Source organism: Gambusia affinis, linkage group LG14, assembly GCF_019740435.1.
Source record: "Gambusia affinis linkage group LG14, SWU_Gaff_1.0, whole genome shotgun sequence".
NCBI lineage: Eukaryota > Metazoa > Chordata > Actinopteri > Cyprinodontiformes > Poeciliidae > Gambusia > Gambusia affinis.
Window position 1 is genome coordinate 4183862 of NC_057881.1, and position 26033 is coordinate 4209894.

Genomic DNA, 26033 nt, shown 5'->3' on the forward strand with positions numbered 1-26033 from the left:
CAAATAGGCCTACTCCCCACAGGGTTTGGCAAAGGTCCAATTTCCGGTAAACATTATAGTGTAGCTTCCTTCACAATCCTTCACATTGTGACTTGTGTTAGCAATTGATTAAAACTTCAACAGTATCCAGTAAGCAATCATTTTTGAACAGTTGAGCATCCAGACCTTCTGTACAAAGCCAATATTGAACAGGGACTGGTTTTCACCAGGCTAACGAGGAATGTGACAGAAAACATTCAAATGTAAAAGTACTTTAATCAGGTACCTCATGTGATGTCACCAGAGTGATGTGCACATGGAAGCTTGCTTTAGAAGGGTATCAAATAATCATTTACAAGAAAATGGAACCACTGACCGGGAAACTGTGCTATAGGCAGCAATCTATATGTAAAGTGAGTTGAATTGCTTTTATAGAAAGTTTCAGGTGCAAGTAATCTATGCTAAATCTAAGCCTCATCAGCTGTGTGCAGCTGAAACCACCAGTGACTCAAAAGACTCAAGAATTCAACCTAAAGACACACAACCAAGACAAAAAAAAAACATACAGTTTGCTATGTTTCCCAGCAAAGATGAACTGATAGATGCCGGTTAAATAAAGTTAATGCATAAAGCTAGGATCTCCAATCAGTAGCAGAAAATAATGTGTGAGCAGTTTCCACCTTTGACTTTGCAGAATTGACCTACATGCGCAGAGAGTTTAAGGCTCACACCTGAGTTTACCCAGCCAGGTTCTGAGTCATCCTGTTAGTCAATCACCAGCCTCCCTCTTATAACCCGGAGTGTCTGTGTGTGTGTGTGTCTGTGGGGAGCGTGCACCCTGTATCTTAGATATATTACGTCGCTGCATGACGCACAGTAGAGAGAAAGGAGAGTAGGGAGGAAGGACTGGAAGGAAAGAAGGGGTGAGAAGGAGTGGAAGATGGAAGGAGGAGACAGGAGGGGGAGGAAGGAGGGGGAATTTTCTCAGACACCCAGCATGGAATGACCTTAACGGCGTGTCAAGACGGAGGTCTCTCTCCATCCCTCCCTCTTTCTCCTTGTCTGTCACAGAGAAGCGCGCGCGTTGGCCGCATGTCCGGTGTCATCCATGTGGAGAGGAAAAACGTCAAGCGGTATCTTATTCCGCTCACATCCCTGCCGCCTGTCTGTCCAGCCTTTCCCCTCCTCACAAAACACACACATGCACACTGAGGTGCTACAGTAATTCCTACAGTAAACTATAAATCCACTGCACCCCAAAGAACACAGAAAAAAACCTCTTCTGTAGCAACAACTCACTGCAAACCAACTCTCGGGATACAATAAACGTGTATTTCACTTCTTTAACAATGAATTCCTCTGCCTTTTCATTCTCTAAGCGCACCCATCCATCCATCCATCCATCCACATGGCAGAACAAAAAGCAGCGTGTCCTTACTGATCGTCCGGGATCCAATGCAGCCCATGTTGTCTTACAAAGGCTCGTACAGCTCAGGGAGAATAAAATCCATCCGTCCAGCGGGCATTTCTCCGCTGATCTCTCCGTGCGCTTTCCCCTCTGCTCCGCGTCTCTCCACTCTTGTCTCCCTCTCTGTCCTTCTCTCCTCCGTATGTGAGAAACAGGGAGAGTGTGTGCGTGTCATCCGCGTCGCTCCTTCTCTCCCCTTCTCTTCTTCCCCGTATACCGTCGTCTCACACACACACACACACGCACGCACCTACACACACACACGCACACCCCGGTCTACTGTCTCCTGCCGTGGCACGTTTGCACAAACACATTTTATGTACATGAACACATTGTCAAAAATTCAAGTAACTTCAGCAAAAAAAAAAAAAAAAAAAAAACATGGGTCCATTGTTCTAAAATCCAGATGTAACTCAAGTTCCACCTTGATTTATGCGAAAGCAATACAAGAGTCCCATGAGAGCAGGGAAAACCCAAGTTTACCTGTACTGACCCCTAAAGACTCCTCCTCACACATCCATTGTCAGCTGTCCCAAAGTTGTGAACAATTATTCGCCCCTTATTAAATATTTATGGTTTATATTTTTTTTGTCATACATGTTTCAGATCAAACTATCAAATTAGTTTGATCAAATTTGACAACTTTCTCTCTAATGAGAAGAGAGATGCATAATTGGGCAAAAGCTGTCAAACACATTCATGCCCCATGTGAAAATATTTGCCCCCCAAACCTAATAACTGATTTTATCACCAACTGTCATCAGGCAACTGTGAGAAATGACAGACTCTTTTAAATCGATGTGAAGGAGTTTTCAAGTATGAACTACCTGTTTATGAGCAAACCAGAGTATCTCAATTTAATTTTATACTTTGTTTTGACAGGACCTTAAAATCATAATTTTGTTTCTTGAGTCATGAGGAGGAGGAATTATTGATGTGCTTTTGCTCATTATCTTACTCCATAACATAATGTGTGCTAAGATCACCACCTGATTTTCACACATGATCCTTCAAATTTTTCTGGTGGAAAACAGAAATGATGCTCCTTTCTGGTCCAGTTAACTAATATACTTAGAACAAAAAAAAAAAACTAATTCGTCCATCTCAAATGATGATATTGTAATTAAACGTAGTGTGTAGCATGCAGCTTAAGTTGTGTCTTAAACCTCATCTGAGATGAAAGTTTCAGGGTTTCGTTTTAATGCACTCCCTCCTACAAATAGTTTTCTCGTTGTTGCAGCTCATAGTAGGATTGAATTGAGCCACTGCTTTCACAGAAGACATAAGGTTCAAGAATGCAAATTGCTTTTTTCAATGTGATAAAAAAAAATTTAAGCAGGGATAGCAGAAGAAATATGGTGTGCATTCAGTTGAGATGTTTTATTCTGGAAAGACCAGAGTCTTTGTTGTGATGACCTGGACCTCTGCTTCCATGATACGTCAAAAACGTTGACTGTCAAAGAGGTCTATGAGCTAGCCTCATCTTGTGCTACTGTCCAGCAGCCTTGACTATTTGTTGTCAAGGCAACCTGCATGGTGCCTGGTTGAATAGGCTTTCTCTCTATGCCCAGGATGGAAAAACAAAGGAAACATGGACTAGTTTGTTTGTGTTTTTTAAAGCCAGCACCAGTATGATTAAAGCTACAAGCCACAGATTTCCGTAAAATAACTCAAATTCACTTTAAAATATAGTTTGACACCTTTTCAACATGCCAAGGGTAGATTTTATATTGTTGTGGTGTTTTGTCATTGTTAATAAATACAAAAATTGAAGCTCCAAAAAAAAAGTTTACATGCACAGATCACAGAAAGCATCAAACATCAGAGATGTTTTGAGAAAGTCCAATTTACCCCTTTATTTGCATGTTTTTGTCAAAAAGTGACAGGAATGGGAGGAAAAGGGTGTTTACTTTTCCTATATGCAGCTGTAGTAAAACAATTTACCTATATGTTAGGACACTGCATGGATTTCAGATCCAAACACCAATAATAAAACTCAGGGAAAGGTTAGTGAAGACATCCAGAGCAGCCAGAATAGCTAGATATATTACTAACAAACGTTTTGAGCCAAGTTGTTTTGAAAACAATCAAACTTTGCTTTTAGTGTTAGGGCTGAACTTCTTGCAACCCAAATTATTCAGAATCTGTTTAAATCTGTTAAAATGTTCTAACCTGAAATAGCTTCAGAATTCCAGAGGATATGTGTAATTCTTCCACCTATTAAACCTATTGTAAACCTAAATAAATTAGAACTAGTAGTTTTCTTTAGTGCACATGTGGCAGTGGATACAATCACCACTCCTATGTGTTTTATATCAACTGAATAAACCCAATGAACTCTGGCTTAGAGTGAGCAAGAAGTGTGCAGGCACTTGTAACAGATCACAGGCAGCATTAAAGATGGATTTTCTTCAACAATGTTGCAATCATTACACTAAAATCTGCAGCACTTCCCAAATTAAGCTTACATTAGGAGAAAATTAACCTTTTTTAAACTTTGCTAACACCCAGGCTCATTTGCATTAATTAATCTCTCTTTCTTTTTATTTTTTTCCCCTTCCTCTTCTCGAGCTGCACAACACACATAAATGCAGCTGGCTGGTCAACTCAGATAAAGAATAGTAGAAGACAGTTCATGTTTTACTGCAGACTCAGTTCCACTAAACTCCTTGAGCTGTATGGTTTCTATGGATTCATCTGCTGATTTAAATCCACTCATGCTTGGTTCCAACATTTACTCTCCGGATTTATATTTATCATTCCTGGGGGATCTGGAAGTTTTATTCCACTCGAGTAACAGTGAGCAAGTGTTGATATGAGCAATATCTGATGCATGTAATATGTATGATGCTGCAGTCTGTTCAAATCTGCAGCTGAGCTTTCCACTTATTCCTTTCTCTATTTCTCTAACAAGCTGTTCCCCTCCTTCAAACATCCCTGCTTTCTCCTCCTTTCTGCCTCCCCAGTTTCCCCTCTTCATCTAACACAAAATGAAAACACACTGATTCAGCTGCCGGGATCCGGCGAGGAGAGACGTCTGCTGCTCCCGATTCTATTAACTCGGATCTCCATTTCAGACGGGGAGCAGAAGCACACCTCTTGACTTCACACTCAATAAATTCACACAAATGAGCTGCAGCCGTATTGCACAAGCTCTTAGAATGAATTTTCATCCAGGAACAAAATGCTTAAAATTTAATTTTCTTCTGTTTTCCACCCTTAAAACATCACATGTATCTTGAATAACAAAACTGCTTTGGTCTAAATTAGATGGTAGGGGTTTTTTTTCAAGTCATGAAGTTGATTCAATGTTGTTAAGAATTATTAATATCTTTAATTTAAAAAATAAGACATCTTAATCAAGCAATCGCCAAATGAGAAAATATAATTCAAGCACAATTAAATAGATTCATATTAAGAAATAATTGTTTGCACTTATTGCCTCCCCCTGGTGTTAATAACTTGCATAACCTTCTTTTAACAGGGCAACAATTTGTCTTCAGCTATAATAATTCACAAGGTTGGAACATACAGAGATGTTTAGAATGTTATTTTGTTGATTTAGTTCTATAGTTTGAAAGTTCTAATGACAAATAATTGTCAGCTTTCTGGGAGAGACCCCAGGATATAATGAAATGTTAAGGTTCCCAGAGCCTTTGGAAGGAAAAGCAGGCCAACAGCATCATTCTCCATCAACATACTTTCTTTTCTTACACCACCACTAATCAAACGGCTGGAGATGGAGATTTATTTACATCCTCTACTATCCAGTTCACTGCATGTGGTGGGAAGATAACAACAAGTTCTCTTCCAATCTTAGTTGTCACAGTTCAAGCTATCTTAAAATGTATAGTTATTGCTTTGACTACAGATATGGACAGGCTTAGGTGAGCATCTCTAAACAGATTTCCCGAACCGAATACCAGGTCTTCTTGTCTTAGAGAAATAAACCTTTGTGTCAAATCTTTTTTGTACTCTACAGGTTTACCCTACTGCACTGAAAGACACACCTTTATACAAGGGATGCTAATAAGTTACAATAGCACTGCACTGAATTAGCTGGGAAGAATTGGTTAGAAAGCAGAAAATTTGTATTAATTACTAATATTTCCTATATTATAAGACTGTAGTAGAAAAAGCATGGTTGAAAAAGAAATCTTTGTGACTATTTTTCCCCCTTTTCTCTGTGGCTTACCAACCAGACCTGCCATTATGATTCTCACAGTCCAGCAATGTGTCATCCTTCCTCTGTTGTCAGACTCGTACCAGCGCTGTGAGGTGCTTGACAGATTTTCTGTCCTTGACGTCAGAGAATGGAGACAAAAAAAATATCCAGCAGCTACTAATTAAATTACAGACCTCAACATTCGCAGGTCAGAGTTTCAACTGCGTAGGTTCAGGGGAACTTTCTGTTACACTAGGAATCATGTTCATCAGCTTTACTCCAGTTTGTTAATGTCTCATTGTACTGTTATAGTTAATAAAGAAGCGGCGAAGGCTTTGTGAAATGTCAGCCATATGGTGCTTTAGTTTTCCTTTCCAGATCATCCTGATGGATTAGTTGCTTTCATTTAACAGTAAATTACCCATGAATCCAAACAATGTGACTGCATGAAACATTGCTTTTCAAAGAACTCAAGAAATGTATTATTTACAATGAATATTAATAATCAGATAAATAATCAGGAACATGCCTTTATAAGAAAAATAACACCTATAAAAATAGAAGATTACTTCAGTCTATTTGTTCCAATCAACCAACAAGAAGGAATACATTAGCAATGATTTTGCAGAAATTTCTTCAAGAGCCTCAAAAACAATAATCTGCAACCATTTATATTATAGAATTAGGATCAGGAGTAACTCCTGCCTTATCTGGATCAAAGTCTTTTCAAATCATGCCTGACAGTGGAAAAAAAAAAGAAGAAGAAGAAAAAAATACTTTGAAACTGTAAAAACCATGGCCAGATCATCCTCCAGGCTAAAGAGCACTGAGCCTTCCCAGGTAATTATGGGAACACTGTTCGAAAGCTAGCTTTTGATCGGGTATGAGGGTGCATTAGTGCGCATCGTGGGCTACTCACATTCATGTGAAGCCTATTATTGCGAGTGTGCATTACAGAGTAGAGTGCACAGTCAGAGGCAGACACAACAAAGGCTTTTTGACAATTATTTTTTGCAATCAAACATCAATAAACTCTAATTCTGCAGGATCCATTTGAAAAATGAATTGCAAAATAATTTATGTAATCGCTAGCCTTTTAGAAGACTAACAAGATACAGTAATACAAAAAAAGAAATCAACATCACAAAAGTAAAGTGGATCTTTATATCATAGTGACTGCAACCTCATAACTTACCAGCCCTTCTGGTAAAGATGAAAAGCCTTAAAATAAAATTGTCTTTTACTATAGAGGCATAATTGCACACCAATCAATTTAGAAAACAATAAAACTTTAATTTATGTTCATTTACTCAGGAGTGGGGAATACTAGGAAATTGCAGTTCCACAATTACATACTCCTTCTTTGTTAGTATTTTGTACACCCATTAGCAGTTGGACAGCACTTTGCCTATGATTCTTGGCTGTTAAGCCAAAAATAGGAATTGTTGGCTGTTTCCACTGTAGATGGGTATGCATGACATGACACGATATGCCCATGGAAATGTGCTGCTTGACCAAACAACACTGTTCCACTTAATGTCCTGGTAACGTTTAGTGAATACCATGTATACGTTTGTGATTTTCTAAAGAAAATGTTTTTCTTGTTGTTATTTCCAAACAGAAGCTTAGAGAACTGATAGGAACTCCTGGTTGTTATGGGAACTTTGGGACCTCATGATGTTTGCTGCAGGTCTTTAAGAATGGACTTTGGAAATTTTTCTTATCTTTATTTTTATTTATTATTTATTTTTATATATTTACTTATTTTTTTTTATTTTTCTTATTTTACTTATCTTAGCATCCCTAATGTGAGATTTAATTTTTCTCAACTTTCTGAGACATGCGTCTGCAGTAAAACATGATTTTTTTAGGTCCCTTTTAACACATCTATTTCAGAAAATTACCTCTGACTTAAAGGTCATTAATACCCAGAAGTTCTATTTAAATATTTCTGCATTACTAATCGATATTCAGTGGCAGTACAATCCATGAGACCTACATGCTAAATGTGTGTAGGATCTTATTAGAACCAAAAATTGTACACTCTTACCTCTTGAGTGCATTTATGCTTTCTGTACCTGTTTAAGAGAGCAGGTAACAACCAGACAATGGACTAAAAATGCCCAAGACAGAATGAGTCACTATGCTTTTAGCCCCAGGCTTTGGAGCTAATATAAAACCTACGAGGTCTTGATGCAAGATGAACTCCTTTACTCATCTGACATGACCTTAAATAATATGAAGACACTAAAGATGCATCTGAAATTCAACATTGCAGTTAAACTTACTTTAGTTTGACATTTAAAGAAATATCACCATGACGACGTACTGCAGGTGCTGAGGGGCAATGAAAGATTTTATATTTGCATATCCAGTCCATTACTAGGCTCAGAGCAAAACTGTTGACTCAGATTTAACAATTTAAAGTAGTTGGAAAGGGGGAGAAAAACACATGGGAGGTTTTCAGTGATGACGACATAAAAAAAGAATAGAGGGGCCTAAAGAAGAAGAAGGAAAAGAGGAAGAAGCAGAAAGAGCAAGAAAGAGGTAAAATCCAAGCAGACGCCCAGAAGAGAGTGCAGAGATGTAGGGATGAGGGAGAGGAGGGGGTAAAGTCTATGAGTCATGCCTGAAGATGAGGAGCAAGAATTCAAGCAGAGAAAATTTATGGGGAACATGAGCTGTTGTAGGAGTAAAAAAAATGGAGATGGACAGAAAGAGATGCGAAAGAGGAGGAGAGAGGGTTATTTGTATTCCGACTGAGAGAGAAGAAGTCAGGTTGAGAAGGAGCTGGAGGAGAGGAGAAAATAAACTGGGGAGGTAAAAGTGAGACAGAAGCTGCAAAATAATAGGAGCTGACTGCAAGAAATATCTTATGAAGACAAGCACAGTGATAACTATTTATAGCAGCAATTGTGTGTCTGCACGATGCTACAATGTGTGTGAATATATGAATATTTGTACAGATGGTTGTTTGTGTTTGTGTGTGTTGGGAACTATCAGGACAAAAGGTGACACTAGGATCTTCAATAGACAACAGCTACTAAACTATTGTATTAGTTGCAAAGCAAAAAGTAATTTAACTTACCGGTATGTGGATGCAGTGTTCATATTTTCATTCTGCAAAGCAAACCACAGATCCTCAGAGAGATAGAACAATAAAGAATTTGTTTCAGTATCCAGCTCTGCAAGTAAGGATATTTTTTTCTATGCTTCACTAAACCAACCACTATTGTTAAATCCAAGCTTCCTCATATCTGACTTGTGAGTGGTTTACATAAAAATTAAGCTAAAATTGTTGACTCCAATTTAGCTTTAGTGTGTTAAAAACTGAGGTAGAGATATTAAAAGTAACCCCACACACTGAAAAAAATGAACTTAGGGGGTTGTCACATTAACAAAAGAATATCATGTACTTTTAACTAAATAATTTTATGTTTCAAACAAAAACGTGATAAAATCATGTTGGATAAGCAAGAAATTCAACAACTTCACGCTTATGAAATGTAATCATTTTGAGATAACATGATTCATTATAGTCAGACTGATCTTATGCTGAAGACGAGTGAGATCATGGGATATCACGAGATATCACACAAGACCACGCGAGACAATCGTTTTTTTTTGTCTGAACTTGAATTAAATGTATTCAAGTTGAGATAACATGATTCAATTTAGTCAGATTCATTTCCCTCCGAAGAGAGTCTCAGGGGATCACGAGAGATTATGGAAGATCACGCGACATAACTGTTTTGCGCCTGGGACGACTTCATACACATTAAACTATAGATATTTGTTTTTCTCTGCAGGGCACTATTGGCATTTAAGAACTGCACTGTAACAGAAAAAATTGTTAACATAAATTGAGCCAACACAATTGCTTTACATTGGAATAACCTTAATAAATTAAGTTGACCTAACACATTTGCTTTAAATAGGAGTAACAGAATTACATTGTGCTGAAATAAAGCAAAGTAATCAGGTGGAAATCCTTTCAATGATTTTTTTATGTTCATCCAAAGAGTTATTTTTTCAGTGCAGGACAGAGAAAAGAGGTCCATGTAATTTTGTACTTGGATGCACTTAAAATAGTTTGGAAATAGGGCATCTCTTATTTGTGTGACACAACATATTTCTTTAAGGTCATTGCTAATGTTTTTCCAACTTGGCATTTTTAGAAAATTTTGGTTTGCAAGGCGATTGTAGTATACTGCCGCATCTGCCAGTTATTTTCTCTCTCAGATTCTACGAAAGTTGCAAGGCTATACTCAATTTTCATTGACATAAAGTTTGGCTTTAATTATTTAATAATCATTTTTTTAAATAAGGTATTAATAGATGTTGTAGTTTCTTTTTTCTCTATATGCACATCCAAAGATGTTTTAGCAAAAAGCTTTGCCTTCTGAATGTCTTTTTTTGTTTGTTTTATTCATTTTGGGATTTTAAGTTGGTTTTTTTATCTTCAACTTATTGGTTATTTAATTGTTTTCCAGTATCACGAGTCACTGATTGGCAATTACAAACCAGTCCAGGCTAATATTTTATTTGAATATGTTGACACATAATAGTTTATGTTAACATCAGGCACACGTCCTGGAGTGTTGTACTGCAATACCATAGTGTCTGATTACCATAGAGATATCTTATGTGACCTTTAAATCTTGAACATGTAAGCTGCTGATGCCAGGTTAATGACACCAGGTAGTTTCTGCATGCAGATAAGATCATAATCAAGTTCAGTCATGAAGTGCTGGAGGAAGGAAGAAGCATGACAATTATTTGAACTGTAATTAAATGCATGTACATTTCTTGTTACCCAAAATAAATCTGAAAAACTGCCAGGTGAATCTTAATCTTTCTTTGAATTGTATTTATTTGCTACAGGTACCAGAGAGAGTTTCTGTTCTGAGAAGCTTTGTATTTGGAGTTCCTGCTAGGTCAGTGCTGGTGAGGAAAATCCAGTGAAGATTGTGTTCAGAAGGGCAGTTTGTGGGTGACTGGGCAGGTCATGATGAGGTGAAGGCGGCAGGGTGGGATCTGCTGGGTAATCCTGTTCCTGCCAAACAGTGAGATGGTCTGCCCTGCCAAACGTTTTAAAGAATTAGAAATATTGACTTGCCTCTTTGAAGTAGACATAATTCAAATGTTCTTAAATATATCATAAGGACATATAGCAACTATTTTAGAATTCTGGACTGAAAAATTATGTTGCATCTTGTTTTTAAAGTATTTTTGCTTAAATCTAATCATGTGAATCACAAGATTGAAATATAAACAGTTTTTACTTTTTAAAACATTGCAATATTTATGCATGGATAATTATTCCCATCTCAGTGTTTCAACTAAGAAGTTGGAATTATCTTCAGACAAACCCAGCATTAAAGCACAAATACAATTGTAGCAAGTTATTCTTAATTGCCCTTATGTTTGAGTTCATAGATGCTTGTTTCTGAGTTACAATGTGTTGAACTGGCGATTTGTCCAGGGTGTATTCCATCTCATACTCAGAGATGGCGATTGATGGCTCCCTCCCCATGACCCTCAAGGACAAGTGAGTATAGACAATGGATGGATTATCTAGTAACAGCTGTGTATCTTTACCTTTCTTCTTTTTTGAAACCTAATTGCTTCATTTTGATTTCCAGCTGGTCTCTAGCTTTTCGGAGCTTTAGGCAAGTGGAGTAATATTTCTTTTTTAGACTTTTTCTAGTCAAAACAACATCTGCTACATGCTATAAAGACAAACAAAAGTATCATACTTTGTCATTTTCTGTGTTTTGACAATAACAAATATTTCGCCATTAAAAGTTACATATTGTATCTTCCATAATTAATTTGCACCCAGAAGGCTGATGCATCTGGTTATCCTTCCAACAAACAGTCCCATCAATGCTATTATCTCAGTGCTGCTACATGACATGAATAATTTCAGATTTCAGACACACAGAAACCTAAAGCCAAAGTCCAGGTTTCACGGAGCTCCCAGTAAATGTCATAATGATTGATCCCACTACTGAGTCCAGCAGAATCAATACTGTTTGTTTTCCGCTCACAACGTTGTCCTGCTGTTTGTCTCCTCGCAGGCCTCTGCAGATGCATTTAGGCTGCCAGTCAGGCGTCTGAAAGCAAAACAAACCGGTTCCTTGGGGAGGACTTTACCAGAACCGAGCAGAGCTGGAGGCAATGCTGTGAAACAGAAAGGCAGCGAGGAGTATTCAGCTGGTATTCACAAAAAACATTTCATACACATCATGGTGCTTTTTAACCCCAAAAAAAACAGGTAACAGGTAAACGTTCTTCAGATACAGACAACTTTATTGTTTAAGAAGTAGGTTGGATTTTACAAGCTATTTTCACTGTTAATTAATTTTCTTCCTCTGTATTAAGTTCATCTGATTTCCATGTATCAGTTGAAGAAAAGTAACCCCACAGTATGATCTGCCACTTCTAAAAATGGTGAGTTCTGAGTGATATAGCTATTCCACACTGTTTAAGTTTAGTATTATCTGATATCACATTCTTCTACAGGTTTACAGTGTATAACAGCAAACAGGATTGCTTTTGATTTTATTGAGGGGAATCAGATTGACGGGGGTAGACTACAAATGCAATGCTACTTTATACAAATTAATCAGTAAAACAAAAGAAAGTGGTATGTATGACCCTATCCATTGACATTTGGGATGTGATGAAGCATGGACAATGTCAGTTTTGTCTTAATTTAACACACATAACTGGGATGACCTGTAAGAGGTCTCGCTTATGAAATGGACATTTCCAAAATGCAAATAAGACAAAACTGCATAGGAAGGCAAGCTAGCAGAAGAACACAATTATACTAAAGTAATTAGGCAATATTACCCAAACTGTTTTCCACAGAAAGATCCTTCATACGTTCTATTTCTGGCTCTGCACTCTCAAAGGCTAAATAAGCAGATCTCAGACCAGCTGTAGACGTGATGAGTTTCTGGAAATATGTGCCTCTGTCCTCAGTGTCATTCAATTGATTTACCTCCTTGTCTGTGCAGACTCCTGTTCCAAGAAATACAGCCCACCATAAAACTGAAATGAGGTGCGATATTCTTCCTAATAGCCCATGTGGTCATCTATCATCACATTTAGCTGTTGAGTAAGTTTTTGAGGAGGGGTTGGGGGGAGACAGCAGGTGCAGATGAGTTTGCAGGACTACAAGCCACCCTTTTAAGCATTAGAATATAGAAAGCGGCTTTTGCTTCTAATTTTGACTTTAACACATTAACTCATTAAATTCAGTTTAGTTTTCAATCATCATATCCTTAACAATCATGAGGAGCCAATGAATAGCAACATACATTAACTTTATTTCTTTCTCTTTATTAACTTTAATTAAATATTAGCAGACAAATGCAAGTACTAATTGTTATTATTTAAAGGAAACAAAAACTGAATCTGTGCCTTGGCAGCCCAGTTTTCTGAAAAACAACAACATATATTCTGTTTCTATTATTATATACAGCCAGCTCATAATGTGTTTAGTCATAGGCTCTAGCTGCTGCTTGGGCTCACAGACAGAGTTAATGAACAAATTGTTGCATGAGTTATATAAATATAAGGTGATCTAGACAATAGTTAATGCAAAGAGTGTTTGTTGAAGAATTTACCTCTTTAACCTTCAGAAATTTCACACTACATCCAGAAACTTAATTTTTTTTAAACAAGCATTGTATGCGATAGAGGAAAATGTAATATGGTTTTATAAATTTTGTATGATTAACATGGGTGAATGTTGGGCCCTTTTTTTATTTGACAAAAGAAAATCTAGTGCAAACATCTATCTTCAGAAGTCCTCTACAAGTAAAGGTCATGAAGAGCAAAGGAGGAACCCAAGAGCATATAGGTAGGAGAATTTAGCCTAATTATTATTGAATTATCATTCATTAGCTCAATAGATCTGGTTTTCATATAAGAAAAGAATGAAGCTGTTGTTTTAAGTGAAATATAATAAGTTCTTTTTGTAGTCTACCATTAGATAAACACTGGCTACAGAACATGTGAAAGAAGGTGCTCATTTATGTACTATTTGCTGTCATGCAAAAATAATAGTAAGAGTTATCATTCTTATCGAGTTTGGCACAAAGACAACACTGTATATGACCATTATTCCCACAGTAAAACACTCTGGTGGCAGCATCACACTGGGGATGGAGCCAAACACAATCTTATAAGAAAACCTACCAAAGGCTCCAGAAAGATGTGACTGTGCAAATCTGGTACAGATCTATCCCTGGAAACTTGTAGTTGAAATAAAGCAAAAGGTTGTTCTACCCCATATTTTAGATTTTTCACCCTTACACTGCCAAAAAACCATGCACAATTTTCTTTTCACATCGCCATTAGGAGTTACTTTGTGTTGGTGAGAGGATGTAGCATTGCAAGAAACTGTTTGACCAATCAAACTGTACTGATGATTTTTCTCTGCTATTCTTCAGCTTATTTATCTGGGAAGTCTTTTCTTTAAATGTCATTCTCTAACTTTGTAAATGTCACACTGACTGCTGCGTATACTGGGTAGGCTAACAAACTAGCTGACTGAATGAATTATGAACGTAAAATCCCACATGGTCCTGCCCCAGCCTTCAATAGCAACATCTCATTTACCTCCTCTCACCTGGTTTCCTGCCAGTTTTCCCCACATCCTCTCTGCAGAGCTGATTAGAGACTCCTTCCTGTAACAGAGGACGAGACAAGGTCGACACGTTCTCCGCCTGCCAGGAGAGCTCTTAGATTTAGTCGCTCCAGCCAAGACAGAGGCAGACACAGAGGTAGAGGCTACAGCTCGATGAAGAATGATGGCCTAATCCTACAGGGGGAAAGGTGGGTTAAAACTGAGGTTTGCAGGAGGGGGACTGCTGTCAAGCAGGGCTTTATTTAATGAGATAATCACAAAACTGATCTAGCCTCTTGTTTAGCCCAGCTGGGCAGACTATTAATTTATTTTTACTTACATTTGTGCCTACATAAAGCATGTTTGGCCCCCAGAGCTTTTGAGAAATTACACTGAGACTTCATTACTGCTAAAGTGACACCTAAAGATGAATGCTCCACACCAAACTGTTTATTAGCAAGGTTCAGACAAATTTTTGTGTGAGTGCTCATGGATTTGCATATTTTGAGAGTCAATCAAATTTTTCTGCTGGGTTGGATTAGCATTGTAATATGTAGAAACCATTTTATTCTGCTCGTGTATTTCTGGTCCAAGAACTACATAAAGAAATAAAGTTTAAAGTAAAATCAACATGAGTCCTGGGGACAAAATCTGAAACTGTGTGCTTATGCAAGAAACAACATGCAGTTCAGCAAAGTTTATTTATATAGTGCCACTTCATAACAAATGATTTATCCAATTCATATACATTTACATATACATATATTGTGCTAATGCCTTAGGAGAAGAAGCAGCACAAAGGATGGTTGGAAATCAAGGTATTTACAAAACAATCTGAAAATTTAAGCCACAGAAGGTGATAGAAATACATTTACCTTTTGGTTTTTGCTGCCCTCTAAAGGTCAGCAGAGGACATAAAAAACGAACATATTTCCTAAATATAGGCTTAAAAATGTTTTAAAAAATAGAAATAGTCAGCATCACAGTTCAAACTACTGCAAGAGGAAGTATTAGCTCATAAAATCTGAGAGTACAAATTGCATCAAAGTATCTTTAGTTTCCTCAAAAGATTTATAAAGAAATCTCAAATCAGCTTGTTTACTTTAAGCTCTATTAACATTTTTGATTAATTTTTATTTCAGTGATTCATAATTAACAAGACACTGAACAAATAAATAAAAAACGTCCAGCACATTCTTAATATCTGATTTCTTTACATATAGAAAAAAGAAAGCAAAGACAAGTGCACTCTAAAAGTTCTCAAAAACTTACAAAGAAAAATTATTGGAGTTAATTTTATTATGAAGTGCTCAGCAGGTTATTTACTTACTCAATAGAGGGCACCATATGGAAGTCAAAAGAATGCTTCACATGTTTTAACTTCAATCTGTTGCATGAATGTTTTATTATTTTGTAAATAATGGTAAGAAGAATTGAACTAAGCTCAGAACATGATATATTTTCCTTTTTTGCTTTAATTGCAAAGAGGCAGTATTGTGAAATGATGCAGTCTGACTTATGTTCATAGAAGACAGCAAAAGTCATTTTAAATCCATCAGTTTGGTTATGTTACCAACTGTGTTAAAGTGTCATTTTGAAGCAGATGTTCTCCATTTCTATCACATGAGTTATGCATGTAATTTAGGACAAAGGGGAAATAAAAAGACCAATTATAGATGTAGACCTGAGTAGATTATAACTGCTTTAAAAAAAATTAAAAACAGTCCAAAACACTAAGCACTTGTTTTATAGACGAAACAATGCAAAAATGTTAACCTTTTATCTGAATTTGACCTAAAAAAGACACATTTTTATTTTCTTTTAGCTATTCTTTGGACAGATTAAAACCACATCTGAACTGGTATTTTTGCACATATCTATTGATAGCATCAGCTCAGCTTTTAATAGTGATTTTAAATCATGGTCACTTTGTACAGGTTGCTTTATTGGTATCAATAAAATTTTACTGGAAACTAATCAGCAATCTTCTATTCATAAAGACTTACAAAATTTGCTTTGCATAAGTTCCCCGCTCCAGGTTCTGAACAGCATTTACAAATTAAATCAGCATATTTCACTTTAAAGAATATGTGCATTTCACTATCAGCATTTGTACCCTTTGAGTTATTTAGAGTTCTTTTAAGTGTCAATTAAGTAAAAAGCATTATGAACAAATTGTTGTGTTTTTTTAGTCATTTAATGCTATAATATTATGCCAGAAAACCTACCATTTTAAAAATGAATTATATTTTATAAAGCAATTAAGCATCTAACTGTTTTTGTGTTAAGGATGTGCAGGAAAAGGGTCTAACACTGCTGAGTTTTGGTCCTGGTGGCTCAACAGGTTCCTGCTGCCCTTCCGTCATTTAAGTTTAAATCTGCTATTGACCTTTGCAACATGTCTCTCTGTTTCTGTCTCCCACCCCCACTGTCAAATTCATTCTTTCATAAACAAAAATACAACAAATGTCCTAAATATCATCAGCTTAGTAATTTAGAAAAGGTCACCCGCAAAGACAATTGGAGCCTCCTGCTGCGATTCAGATTTAATCACCTCATCATAAAAATGAAACGTGTTTTTGTGTTTATAATCACAAATTATGTTCATGATGGTGTTCATTTTGTTACTAGATTAAGATTTGTTCTTCAAGGTGAAAGTGAAAATTATATTCTGATTGTAGAAAATAAAACAGAATCTAATTTTCTTCTGCAAACAAACAGGGAAGGAGAACAATAAAGGATTTGCATTACATTACATTATTTACTTTCCGTAAAAGTTTTACCAAATAAGTATTCATACTTATATTCTAGTTTAAACACCTTTTCAGCTGGATTGTATGTTGAGAGTGAAGTTAGACATCATTCACTTAAACGAGAGTTGTCCTTTTTGTCCACACACCACAGCAGCTTATCCACTCCACAGTTGCATGCACACAGATTTGGCAGATATTTCAGCCAGATGTCCTTTCTGATGCATTCCTCATAATTATTTTTGAATTTCCTGGGGAAACTCCCAATTATCCATTGGAAGGAACAGGGTTCAAATCAGGAAGCTCTGGAACTGGAGCCACCTGCTCTATATCACCATAGCCGCTGCTGCTCCCACTCAAATGAGACTAGAAAAGTAAATAATTTTAAATCTGCTATAAAGTTATTGGAGAATACAAAAAAATAAAATAAAATAAAAAATATTTTGGGATATAGCAAAGAATGTGCCTTTGGTCTTTCAAAGTCTTTAAACATTTGTATATCATAGAAGAATAGAATTATCCTTTATTGGTTCTTGGAAGGGAAATTTGGGTGTATCAGCAGCAAAGTGACTGGCAAAAGGAAGACAGATACATATAAAAATAAGCAACAATAATAAAAGAAAATGTGGACTGCTTAATGTCAAATAAACAGTTGTAAAAAATTAATTATGAGAAACATGCAAAGAAACATGCAAGTGAATAAAAATATCTACAAACTTTACAAACTGTTATTTTATCTATTTGTACGCAGTCAGTTAGAAGAATATAAAAACATTTGCAAATGTCAGGAATGAAAACAGTTCCTTGCTGTTATTTGCACAGGATTTCATTAGACAATCTTACAAACGAGTTACAGTATACCCTGTGAAACTTGCTGCAACACAGCAGGTGATAGAATATATTACAAAATATCATTAAAACCAATAAATTCATCTTTAGCCCAGTGGAAAGCAAATGTGAAAACAGGGGAGAGATGAAGATGAAGAGCAGTCTCATGTTGGAGTTCTTCTGGTCAAGCTGTGAGACCATGGCTGAATTTTATAACCATGTTTATACAGTCTTAGCTGGAGAAAGACAAATATCAGACTGGATGGAGCGAGACTTGAATTATTAACCAGCCGTCTCACCTCCGGGGTTGTCATGGCAACCAGGTTCCCCTTTTGTTGAAAAGAGCATGGTTGAGGTAAATCATGGGAGACATCAAGATTAGACACAGACCTCTGACCAAAGACAATAACCTTATCAATCTGGAGTTTAGGAAACCTCCAATGTGCACACACTTACACCATAGCATGGAGTAACAGAGCACACATGTACGCTTTTGTTGAGGCTTTCTAAGTTATCAAAACAAAATGTGATGGCATCTCCCCGTGTTTAGTTCTGGTTTTGGATACACTGAATGAACAGATCTTATAAATAGTTCAAACCTCACCAGGCCCAGAAGATCCACTTTTCAGACTATTACACAAAAAATGTATAGTTTTAAACTCAGCCAGTACACCGCAGTGGAAGAATATAATTAACTGATCAGATGTTTGTAAGTACTGTGGCAAAAGCATCTTGCATAAGCTTGCAGGTGTCCAAATAATTTTTTTTATATACTGACCTGTATGGACATCATTACAACAAACTAACCTAACTAGCTAGATAATTAATTAGCAAGATAGTTAATTAACTAACTAGCAAGATAATTAGTTAACTAACTAACTAACTATACAAATAAATAAGTTCTTGTAGCTGAAGCTGAGCTATCTACTACAGCTGTGGGACGAACTGAAGTCCAATAGAAGTGAAGGCAAGCAAAAGCAGGTAACCTGTTAAATAGCCCATAAAAGTTTCTGAATTTTTATTTGAGTGCATTTACCCCCAAAAACTTTAGCAGTAATTTGATTATTAAAAAAATTTGAAAGAACTTCAGCATTTTGAAGTTGCCACCTGGTGAAACTATACATTACATGGGCATTCATTCACTTCTTTAAAAAGTGATATAATTTTAGTTCAAACTGACATTAGTGTCTTTTATATCACCCTATAGTACAGAACACGTTCTTACATTTTAGGTTTGGAAATATGCTGAGAGCAAACTCTGGTTCAGTAGTCTAGGTAGATATCGACGCCATCCTTCGGGGGCGTGGTCATTGCAGCTGTTATAAATACCAGTGACCCTGCGATCGTGGGGTCATTTACTAACGGTTCAGGTACCTGCACTCTCGTTTTTCATATCAAGCATTTTTTTCGCTGTTTGCAAAGAGCGCCTTATCGACGTTGCTCCTTGGAGGAACAGGTGAGTCAAGTTGTTCCCTGTGAGATTCTCTAGAAGGAACTGTAAAGCACGCGAGAAACTGAAAGTCCATCTGTGTTTTAATGTTTGAGTTAACGCAAACTTTACTGATCATGTGTTGCGTTATTAATTACATGTTAAACTTTTCACCCGTTTAGAAACAGCAAGACCACACCAGAAAAAAATGGTGAAGATTGGGATCAACGGGTAAGCTCGTCTGGCTTTGCTCTCTTTACAGAAAAGATTTTATTTAGTCATGAATACGGACATAGGAAGGTTTGGAAGAAGCTATCAAAGTTACACGAACTTTTGTGCAGAAACCTTCTAGTCTGGACGATTGGTATAAAAATACGATGATGGTACAAGCATGAAATTTCTCATAAATGTTCTCCATCAGATTTCTATTCATCCCAGAGGTGGAGCCGTTTAAAAGTAACTGCCTTAGCAACAGTTGCTAAGTAACCTGTTTAGCATAATAACCGACCGTTGAAAATATCTTCAGTAACTATTTTTAGAAAAATGAAGTTTGCTACAAGAAATGCAGAGGGACGTGAGTGCTGACGTCACGCTGCGTCAGCACTCACTGCTAACCGCATCTCGCCAATTTTTTTTTTCAACGAAAGAATCTTAATATTACTTTAACAGATAATGATGTTTTGTTTAGGATGGAGAAATGTGAACTTGTCAAAACAGAATTTTTATATGTTAGCTTTTTTATTATCTATGTTAAATGTCATATTCACACTTCCAGATATCTACAACAAAAACCTAATTTCCAGACTTTTTTTTACCTTCTATTAATATCTATGTAGTCTATATTTCAAAGTATATTATATTCCATAGGATCCTTGAAACTAAGTTCAAATGATAAAGCCATTCAAATCAGACCCTTAAAGAACTGCAACCTTTGCCCACCGATTAGATTTTGACATTGTAAACTAATTGTTGTATGTTCTGTAAAGCCCGTGGATGTTGTCTCTGTGTTTGTAATTACTGGCGTTCTATGTCGTTCTTATGTGTTCCTTGTTTGCAATAAATTAATAAATAAAAATAACCGCATGACGCCTGCAGAAAGAACCGTTGTAACCCGTAATGTATTGATGCACTGTGGGTTGACAAAAATAAAACGCGCAAGTTTTACAGAATTCCATCACCACTCATAACTTTTAAGGCAAAGAGACTTATTTGTTTGCAAGCCATCAGAAGAAGCAATTGAGACAAGCTGACAACATTTGAGTTGCTCCGTTAAGCTGTGCTAGTCACTTCAATATTTTTAATGGAAATTCATACAACTTTGCTGTCTATTTTGACATCTGGCTAGGGTTCTTTTTTTAAGACTATAAACTAAGCTTTGAACTCTTCAGAAAAAACAGTGTTGGGTTTTGAAATCATAAATTATATAGAAAACAAACGCATATAACATTTTATTGTTATATGAGTTACAATAATATGAGTTATTGTTGTAACTCATTCATTCAAATTCATCAGTGATATATATTCAGAAGATGGCAGTATATCTGGACTTGTGTATGCTTCAGTTGTTCTAAGTTTCAAACTTTTTTTCTTTTTTTTTTTTGATTTCGTGTTCTGTATTGCTAACTAGCTTATATTAAGCTGTGCTTTCAATACTTTAAACCAGTGTCCAGGGTAATAAAAATTTATTCTACTACAAAATAAGTGTAAATGTTTAATCACTGGGGCTGCACAGTGGTGCAGTTGGTAGAGCTGTTGCCTTGCAGCAAGAAGGTCCTGGGTTCGATTCCCGGCCCAGGGTCTTTCTGCATGGAGTTTGCATGTTCTCTCTGTGCATGCGTGGGTTCTCTGCGGGTTCTCCGGCTTCCTCCCACAGTCCAAAAATATGACTGTCAGGTTAATTGGTCTCTAAATTCTCCCTAGGTGTGAGTGTATGTGTGAATGGTTGTGTGTCCTGTATATGCCCTGCGGCAGACTGTCCAGGGTGAACCCCACCTCTTGCCCGGAACGTAGCTGGAGATTGGCACCAGCAACCCTCCTGACCCCATTAGGGACAAGGGTGAACAGAAAATGGATGGATGTTTAATCACTGTATTTGTTTCATAGCTTTTTATGTAATTTATAATTTTCTTTGGTTCTACCCCTGAAGTATTAGGTACCCTCACCTCTGGATAAGATTTATGCACAGTTTCAGTCATCATCTTTCAAGCTACTCTAGACATATTTTACACCAATTGCCAGATTGTATGTAAAAATGAAGACTAGTTCACCTTAAAATAGATTGAGCTCAACTGATTTTGGTAGTGATTGGTAAATGAGGCGTCATGAAGCGTTTTGACCCATAGCAAAACTGTATTGATACTGTGTCGATACTGTGTCACTGAATACTGACACCTGCTGGACATTAAAAATTCAAGAATCGTTTTGGCAAATGCATCCTGTTGACACGTTCGCTTCCTTATAAACACAGTTTGGCGCGCCAGTGTCACTTTGAAACAGTTCCTGTATCGGTCATGTGACTTGCTGAAAGCAATACGCGCACCGACACGGTGCCAACGCATCGGTGTTGCTGGACCCATCACCAGATTTTGGAACGCTTTTGACTTTCCCTCGCCAGCCTGTAGGTCAGGGGTGTCAAACTCCAGTCCTCGAGGGCCGCAGTCCTGCAGTTTTTAGATGTGCCACAGGTTCAAAACACTGGAATGAAATGGCTTAATTACCTCCACCTTGAGTAGATCAGTTCTCCAGAGCCTTAATTATTCTATTCAGCTGTGCTGCAGCACAGGCACATCTAAAAGTTGCAGGACTGCGGCCCTCGAGGACTGGAGTTTGACACCCCTGCTGTAGGTTTTCCCTTCAGAATCGCAAAAGTGTTCAGTAGATTCAAGGTACAAATTTTCTACAGGATGTTTTTTTTTATGGTTACGTGTAAATATGAATTGGCATTACAGCAGTAGCAATTGCCAAAACATAATATTTTGAGTTGGAATCGTTATCTCCTGGTTGTAATAGGTTAGTCTATTCTCTTTCTATTTATAGTTCGCTGGTAGCTCCATGCTCGGTGTCCCTCCAGGCCCCTCCACTGACTCCATCACTGTTTCCCCTCAGCTGTCACATTCCTTTGATTTTCCCCACTTGTCTAAATTTAACTTCAACATCTTCGAGGTCCTGAGATCATCCTTGTTGCAGCATATAGATGCTGCCAAGACTTGGAGATTGTTGAAACGGGTTCAGTCTTCTGTGAAGCATCAGTTGCTGCTCAGAGATTTAGCTTGTTGATGCTGGAAGGGTGCCAAAGCCCAGCTTCAGACACAAAGGATGGGCGACGGTCCAGTTTGGCCTTCTGACTCTCTACTTGCTTCCCAGAATGCTAAAGAACTGCTTCTAATTCAGATCTTATGGATAAGATTCAGCCGAAAGCTGAATATTTAAAATTCTTGCTCCCTTCGATTTGTTTTTAAATCGCCGAAATTAAATTAAAAGCCTGCTTTTCCTAAGGATGTTCCCATCGGTACCTGGAGAAATCTGAAATCCTGGTTATCAGTGTTGCAAATACAAATTTTAAAATTGATTGAGAGATCAGCAGGTGACTAGAATTAGATTTGTCTGCTCGATACATTTTTTTTTCCCCTCTATTCTCTAAATTTTGACTCATGATCTTTCAGGAAAAGGCATATTTGAAAATTGTTTTACTGAACCATTTTCTTCTTCTGACATGATATCCAATTGCATCTCTTGTTTCTTGACAGTTTGAAGTAGATGATGCAATCCTATCACTGCTTCCTCCTCACTCCGGTTCAAGTCTCACTCTTAAGATTCCCATATTAGGAGTAAACTCCCTTTTGATTTCCTGTGTGAACTCTGTGTCTTTAAAATGGGCTGACCTTGTATGGTCTGTCTGCAGTTTTTTTGTTTTCAGTCATTGCCACCTGCTGGTCAAGAGGAATACCTGAAGACTATAGCTAACTTGCTAAAGTTGCTCTATAGTCTGTGTTTGGATTTTGAACCTAAACTTTATTCTTTCTGTTGGAAGTATAATTGGTCAGTGTGAGGGCTCTGACTGTGTGAGGGCTTCTTTCCACTCCAATCAAAATTTAAGACCTAATTTTAAATTTCTATTTTCTCGAAACCACTTGGTGTTGCAGTTATTCCTTTGGTATTTAAAGAGGCAATTTTCTTTTTGCAGTCTATATGCTGTCCGTTATATTTCTTGTCTTTTAATGTATTTCAGATTTGGACGAATCGGTCGTCTGGTGACCCGAGCTGCAGCCATGGGTGGGAAGGTTGAGGTTGTTGCCATCAATGACCCTTTTATTGACCTCGACTACATGGTGCGCAACTTTTAAAAATGAATAAATGAATGTCTCACAATTTTCTGGTACAAGCATGGTATTTAAGAATGTCCAAATAATCTCTGTGCAGTCTTAAACTTGTAAGTTGTCTTGCAGGTCTACATGTTCAAGTACGACTCCACTCATGGTGTCTGGAAGCATGGAGAGGTGAAGGCAGAGGGTGGCAAGCTGCTTATTGGCAAGATGCAGATCATGGTCTTCCATGAGTATGTAGTATTTAACAGACTTCATATTCTTCCTGATGGATAGACATTATGCATAACCTTGGTGTAAAAATGTACAGGAAGGACCCTGCCAACATCAAATGGGGTAGCGCTGCCGTAGACTATGTTGTGGAGTCCACCGGTGTTTTCACCACCATTGACAAAGCTTCTGTAAGTTCCCAAAAGTCACTTTGCTGATAAAGAGGTATAAATGTTGATGGACAACATAATTTGAAAACATTTGGATTGTACAATTAAATAAAGTGTGGGGTGGTGTTAAATTTTTCTGAAGGGGATGCAAGAATATGTAGTTGTCTTAATTTAGTGTAGTAATATTAATGCAAGTTGTATCAAGCCACATAGGATTTTATTATCTTCCAGATTCACTTGAAAGGCGGTGCAAAGAGGGTAGTGATCTCGGCTCCAAGCGCTGATGCTCCCATGTTTGTCATGGGCGTCAACCAGGACAAGTACGACAAGTCCATGAAGGTCGTCAGGTGAGTCTCAACAGGATCCATTTTTTTCATTTAATGTGTCACAAATCTGTTTTGATGTAAAGAATCGAAACTATGCAGCTTCAGAACAACCAATAACCTTTTCTTTTTTTATTTACTTTTTAAGCAACGCTTCCTGCACAACCAACTGCCTGGCTCCCCTTGCCAAGGTCATCAATGACAACTATGGGATCATTGAAGGTCTCATGGTAAAAGGGAATATTTAGCAAAATCTAAACCCTCTGTTGTACTCTCTGTTATGTGGACAGTCTGTTGAAGATCATTTAAAAAGGCTCCCTTTGGGATGCAGTATTTAAAATAGCTAGTTGTTTGAAATTGGAATGAAATTAAGTCAATATTGGCAGGTTTACTCCCTAATCTGTATCTCTACACTAAAACCAGAGTCTGGTTTAAATGCATTAGCAAAATGTGTCACTGGCTCCATCTGTCGTCTCATCCAGAGCACAGTCCATGCTACCACTGCCACACAGAAGACTGTTGATGGGCCTTCAGGTAAAATGTGGAGAGATGGGCGAGGTGCCGCACAGAACATCATCCCCGCCTCGACTGGAGCTGCCAAAGCAGTCGGCAAAGTGATCCCTGAGCTGAACGGGTACGGAAATCATTTTAGCCAATTTATTTTTAGTAAATGTAAAATGGATTTATAATAAAGGTGCCTTGAGGGTCACTCATGTTGTAAATCTATAACAGAAAGCTGACTGGTATGGCTTTCCGTGTCCCCACCCCTAATGTATCTGTTGTTGACCTGACGGTCCGTCTGGAGAAGCCAGTAAGTATTAGAAAGATAATCTGAACAGTTTGTCTCCAAGTGATGGTCTTACTTTAGAACAGAATTGAATTCTATATTTTTCTTTTTCATTTTTAAACTTGAATTTTGTACCATCTTTGGAGATTTGGGTTGAAAGTTTGCAATTTAACCCTTTTTTTTTTTTCCACCATTCAGGCAAAGTATGATGACATCAAAAAGGTTGTTAAGGCTGCAGCAGATGGGCCATTAAAGGGAATTCTGGGATACACAGAAGACCAGGTACGATAAATAAATACTGTTGCATCTCTGGGGACATTTATCTGCTCAGGAGCCAGCAGATGGCAGCACATTACGAAACATTAGTCAGTTATTCATCTCTAGCTCCTAACCTGGGGTCATGTCTCCTAACTGTACATGACTCTTGGCTCAGGTTGTGTCTACAGACTTCAACGGTGACTCTCGCTCCTCAATCTTTGATGCTGGAGCTGGCATCGCATTGAACGATCACTTTGTGAAACTGGTTTCATGGTGAGTTTTTGTAATATCCCACAATCCATTATGCCACTCTCTAAAAACATCTGTAATTACCATAAAAATGCAAGTTTTTACAAAGCAGACAATCATTAAGGATCTGTTTTGGGAAATTGAACTCTTTTCCTGAGTGTGATTACTTAGTGGCTCACACGTTTGTCAATCTTGTTTATTTGCAGGTATGACAACGAGTTTGGCTACAGCAACCGTGTGTGTGACCTGATCCAGCACATGTTCTCCAAGGAGTAAAGCTGATGCCTGTACCCTATGGAAACTGTTTGGGACCTTTGCCCTTGGTTCAACCTACCTTCCTGATAAACACTGTACTATAATCACCTGTTTGGTATAGCAACCTTATATTTCTGTGATTTTTTTCACCTGACTTAATAAAGTCCTTTCAATTAGATGTCTACTTTGTAAAAGG

The 26033-nt window shown here is 37.4% G+C and overlaps 2 protein-coding genes across 11 annotated transcripts in view; one reads left to right on the plus strand and one right to left on the minus strand.

Moving 5' to 3' along the window:
* The window catches only part of LOC122843130, a 52966-nt gene extending 43626 nt beyond the window's left edge, over positions 1–9340 (minus strand). For 7 of the 8 annotated variants that reach the window (XM_044137657.1, XM_044137654.1, XM_044137659.1 and 4 more), the window contains exon 1: positions 1418–9340. In XM_044137657.1, the coding sequence (XP_043993592.1) occupies positions 1418–1445 (28 nt within the window). In that variant the 5' untranslated portion in view covers positions 1446–9340. The remainder of the gene's footprint in view (positions 1–1417) is intronic. The other variant, XM_044137660.1, reaches the window with a different exon arrangement.
* Positions 9341–11713: 2373 nt separating this feature from the next.
* On the plus strand, positions 11714–26015 carry LOC122843132 (glyceraldehyde-3-phosphate dehydrogenase-like). 3 transcript variants are annotated; one of them, XM_044137665.1, is made up of 12 exons: positions 11714–12068; positions 19446–19494; positions 23492–23591; positions 23709–23818; positions 23896–23986; positions 24197–24312; positions 24437–24518; positions 24771–24922; positions 25021–25099; positions 25274–25357; positions 25509–25606; positions 25789–26015. In XM_044137665.1, the coding sequence occupies exons 2-12, from the start codon at positions 19472–19474 to the stop codon at positions 25856–25858; spliced, it is 1005 nt and encodes a 334-aa protein (XP_043993600.1). In that variant the 5' UTR covers positions 11714–12068; positions 19446–19471; the 3' UTR covers positions 25859–26015. The 3 variants fall into 3 exon arrangements, with proteins under 3 accessions (XP_043993600.1, XP_043993599.1, XP_043993597.1); XM_044137664.1 differs by lacking the exon at positions 11714–12068 and adding an exon at positions 14108–14465; XM_044137662.1 differs by lacking the exon at positions 11714–12068 and adding an exon at positions 19046–19290.
* The last annotated feature ends 18 nt before the right edge of the window (positions 26016–26033 follow it).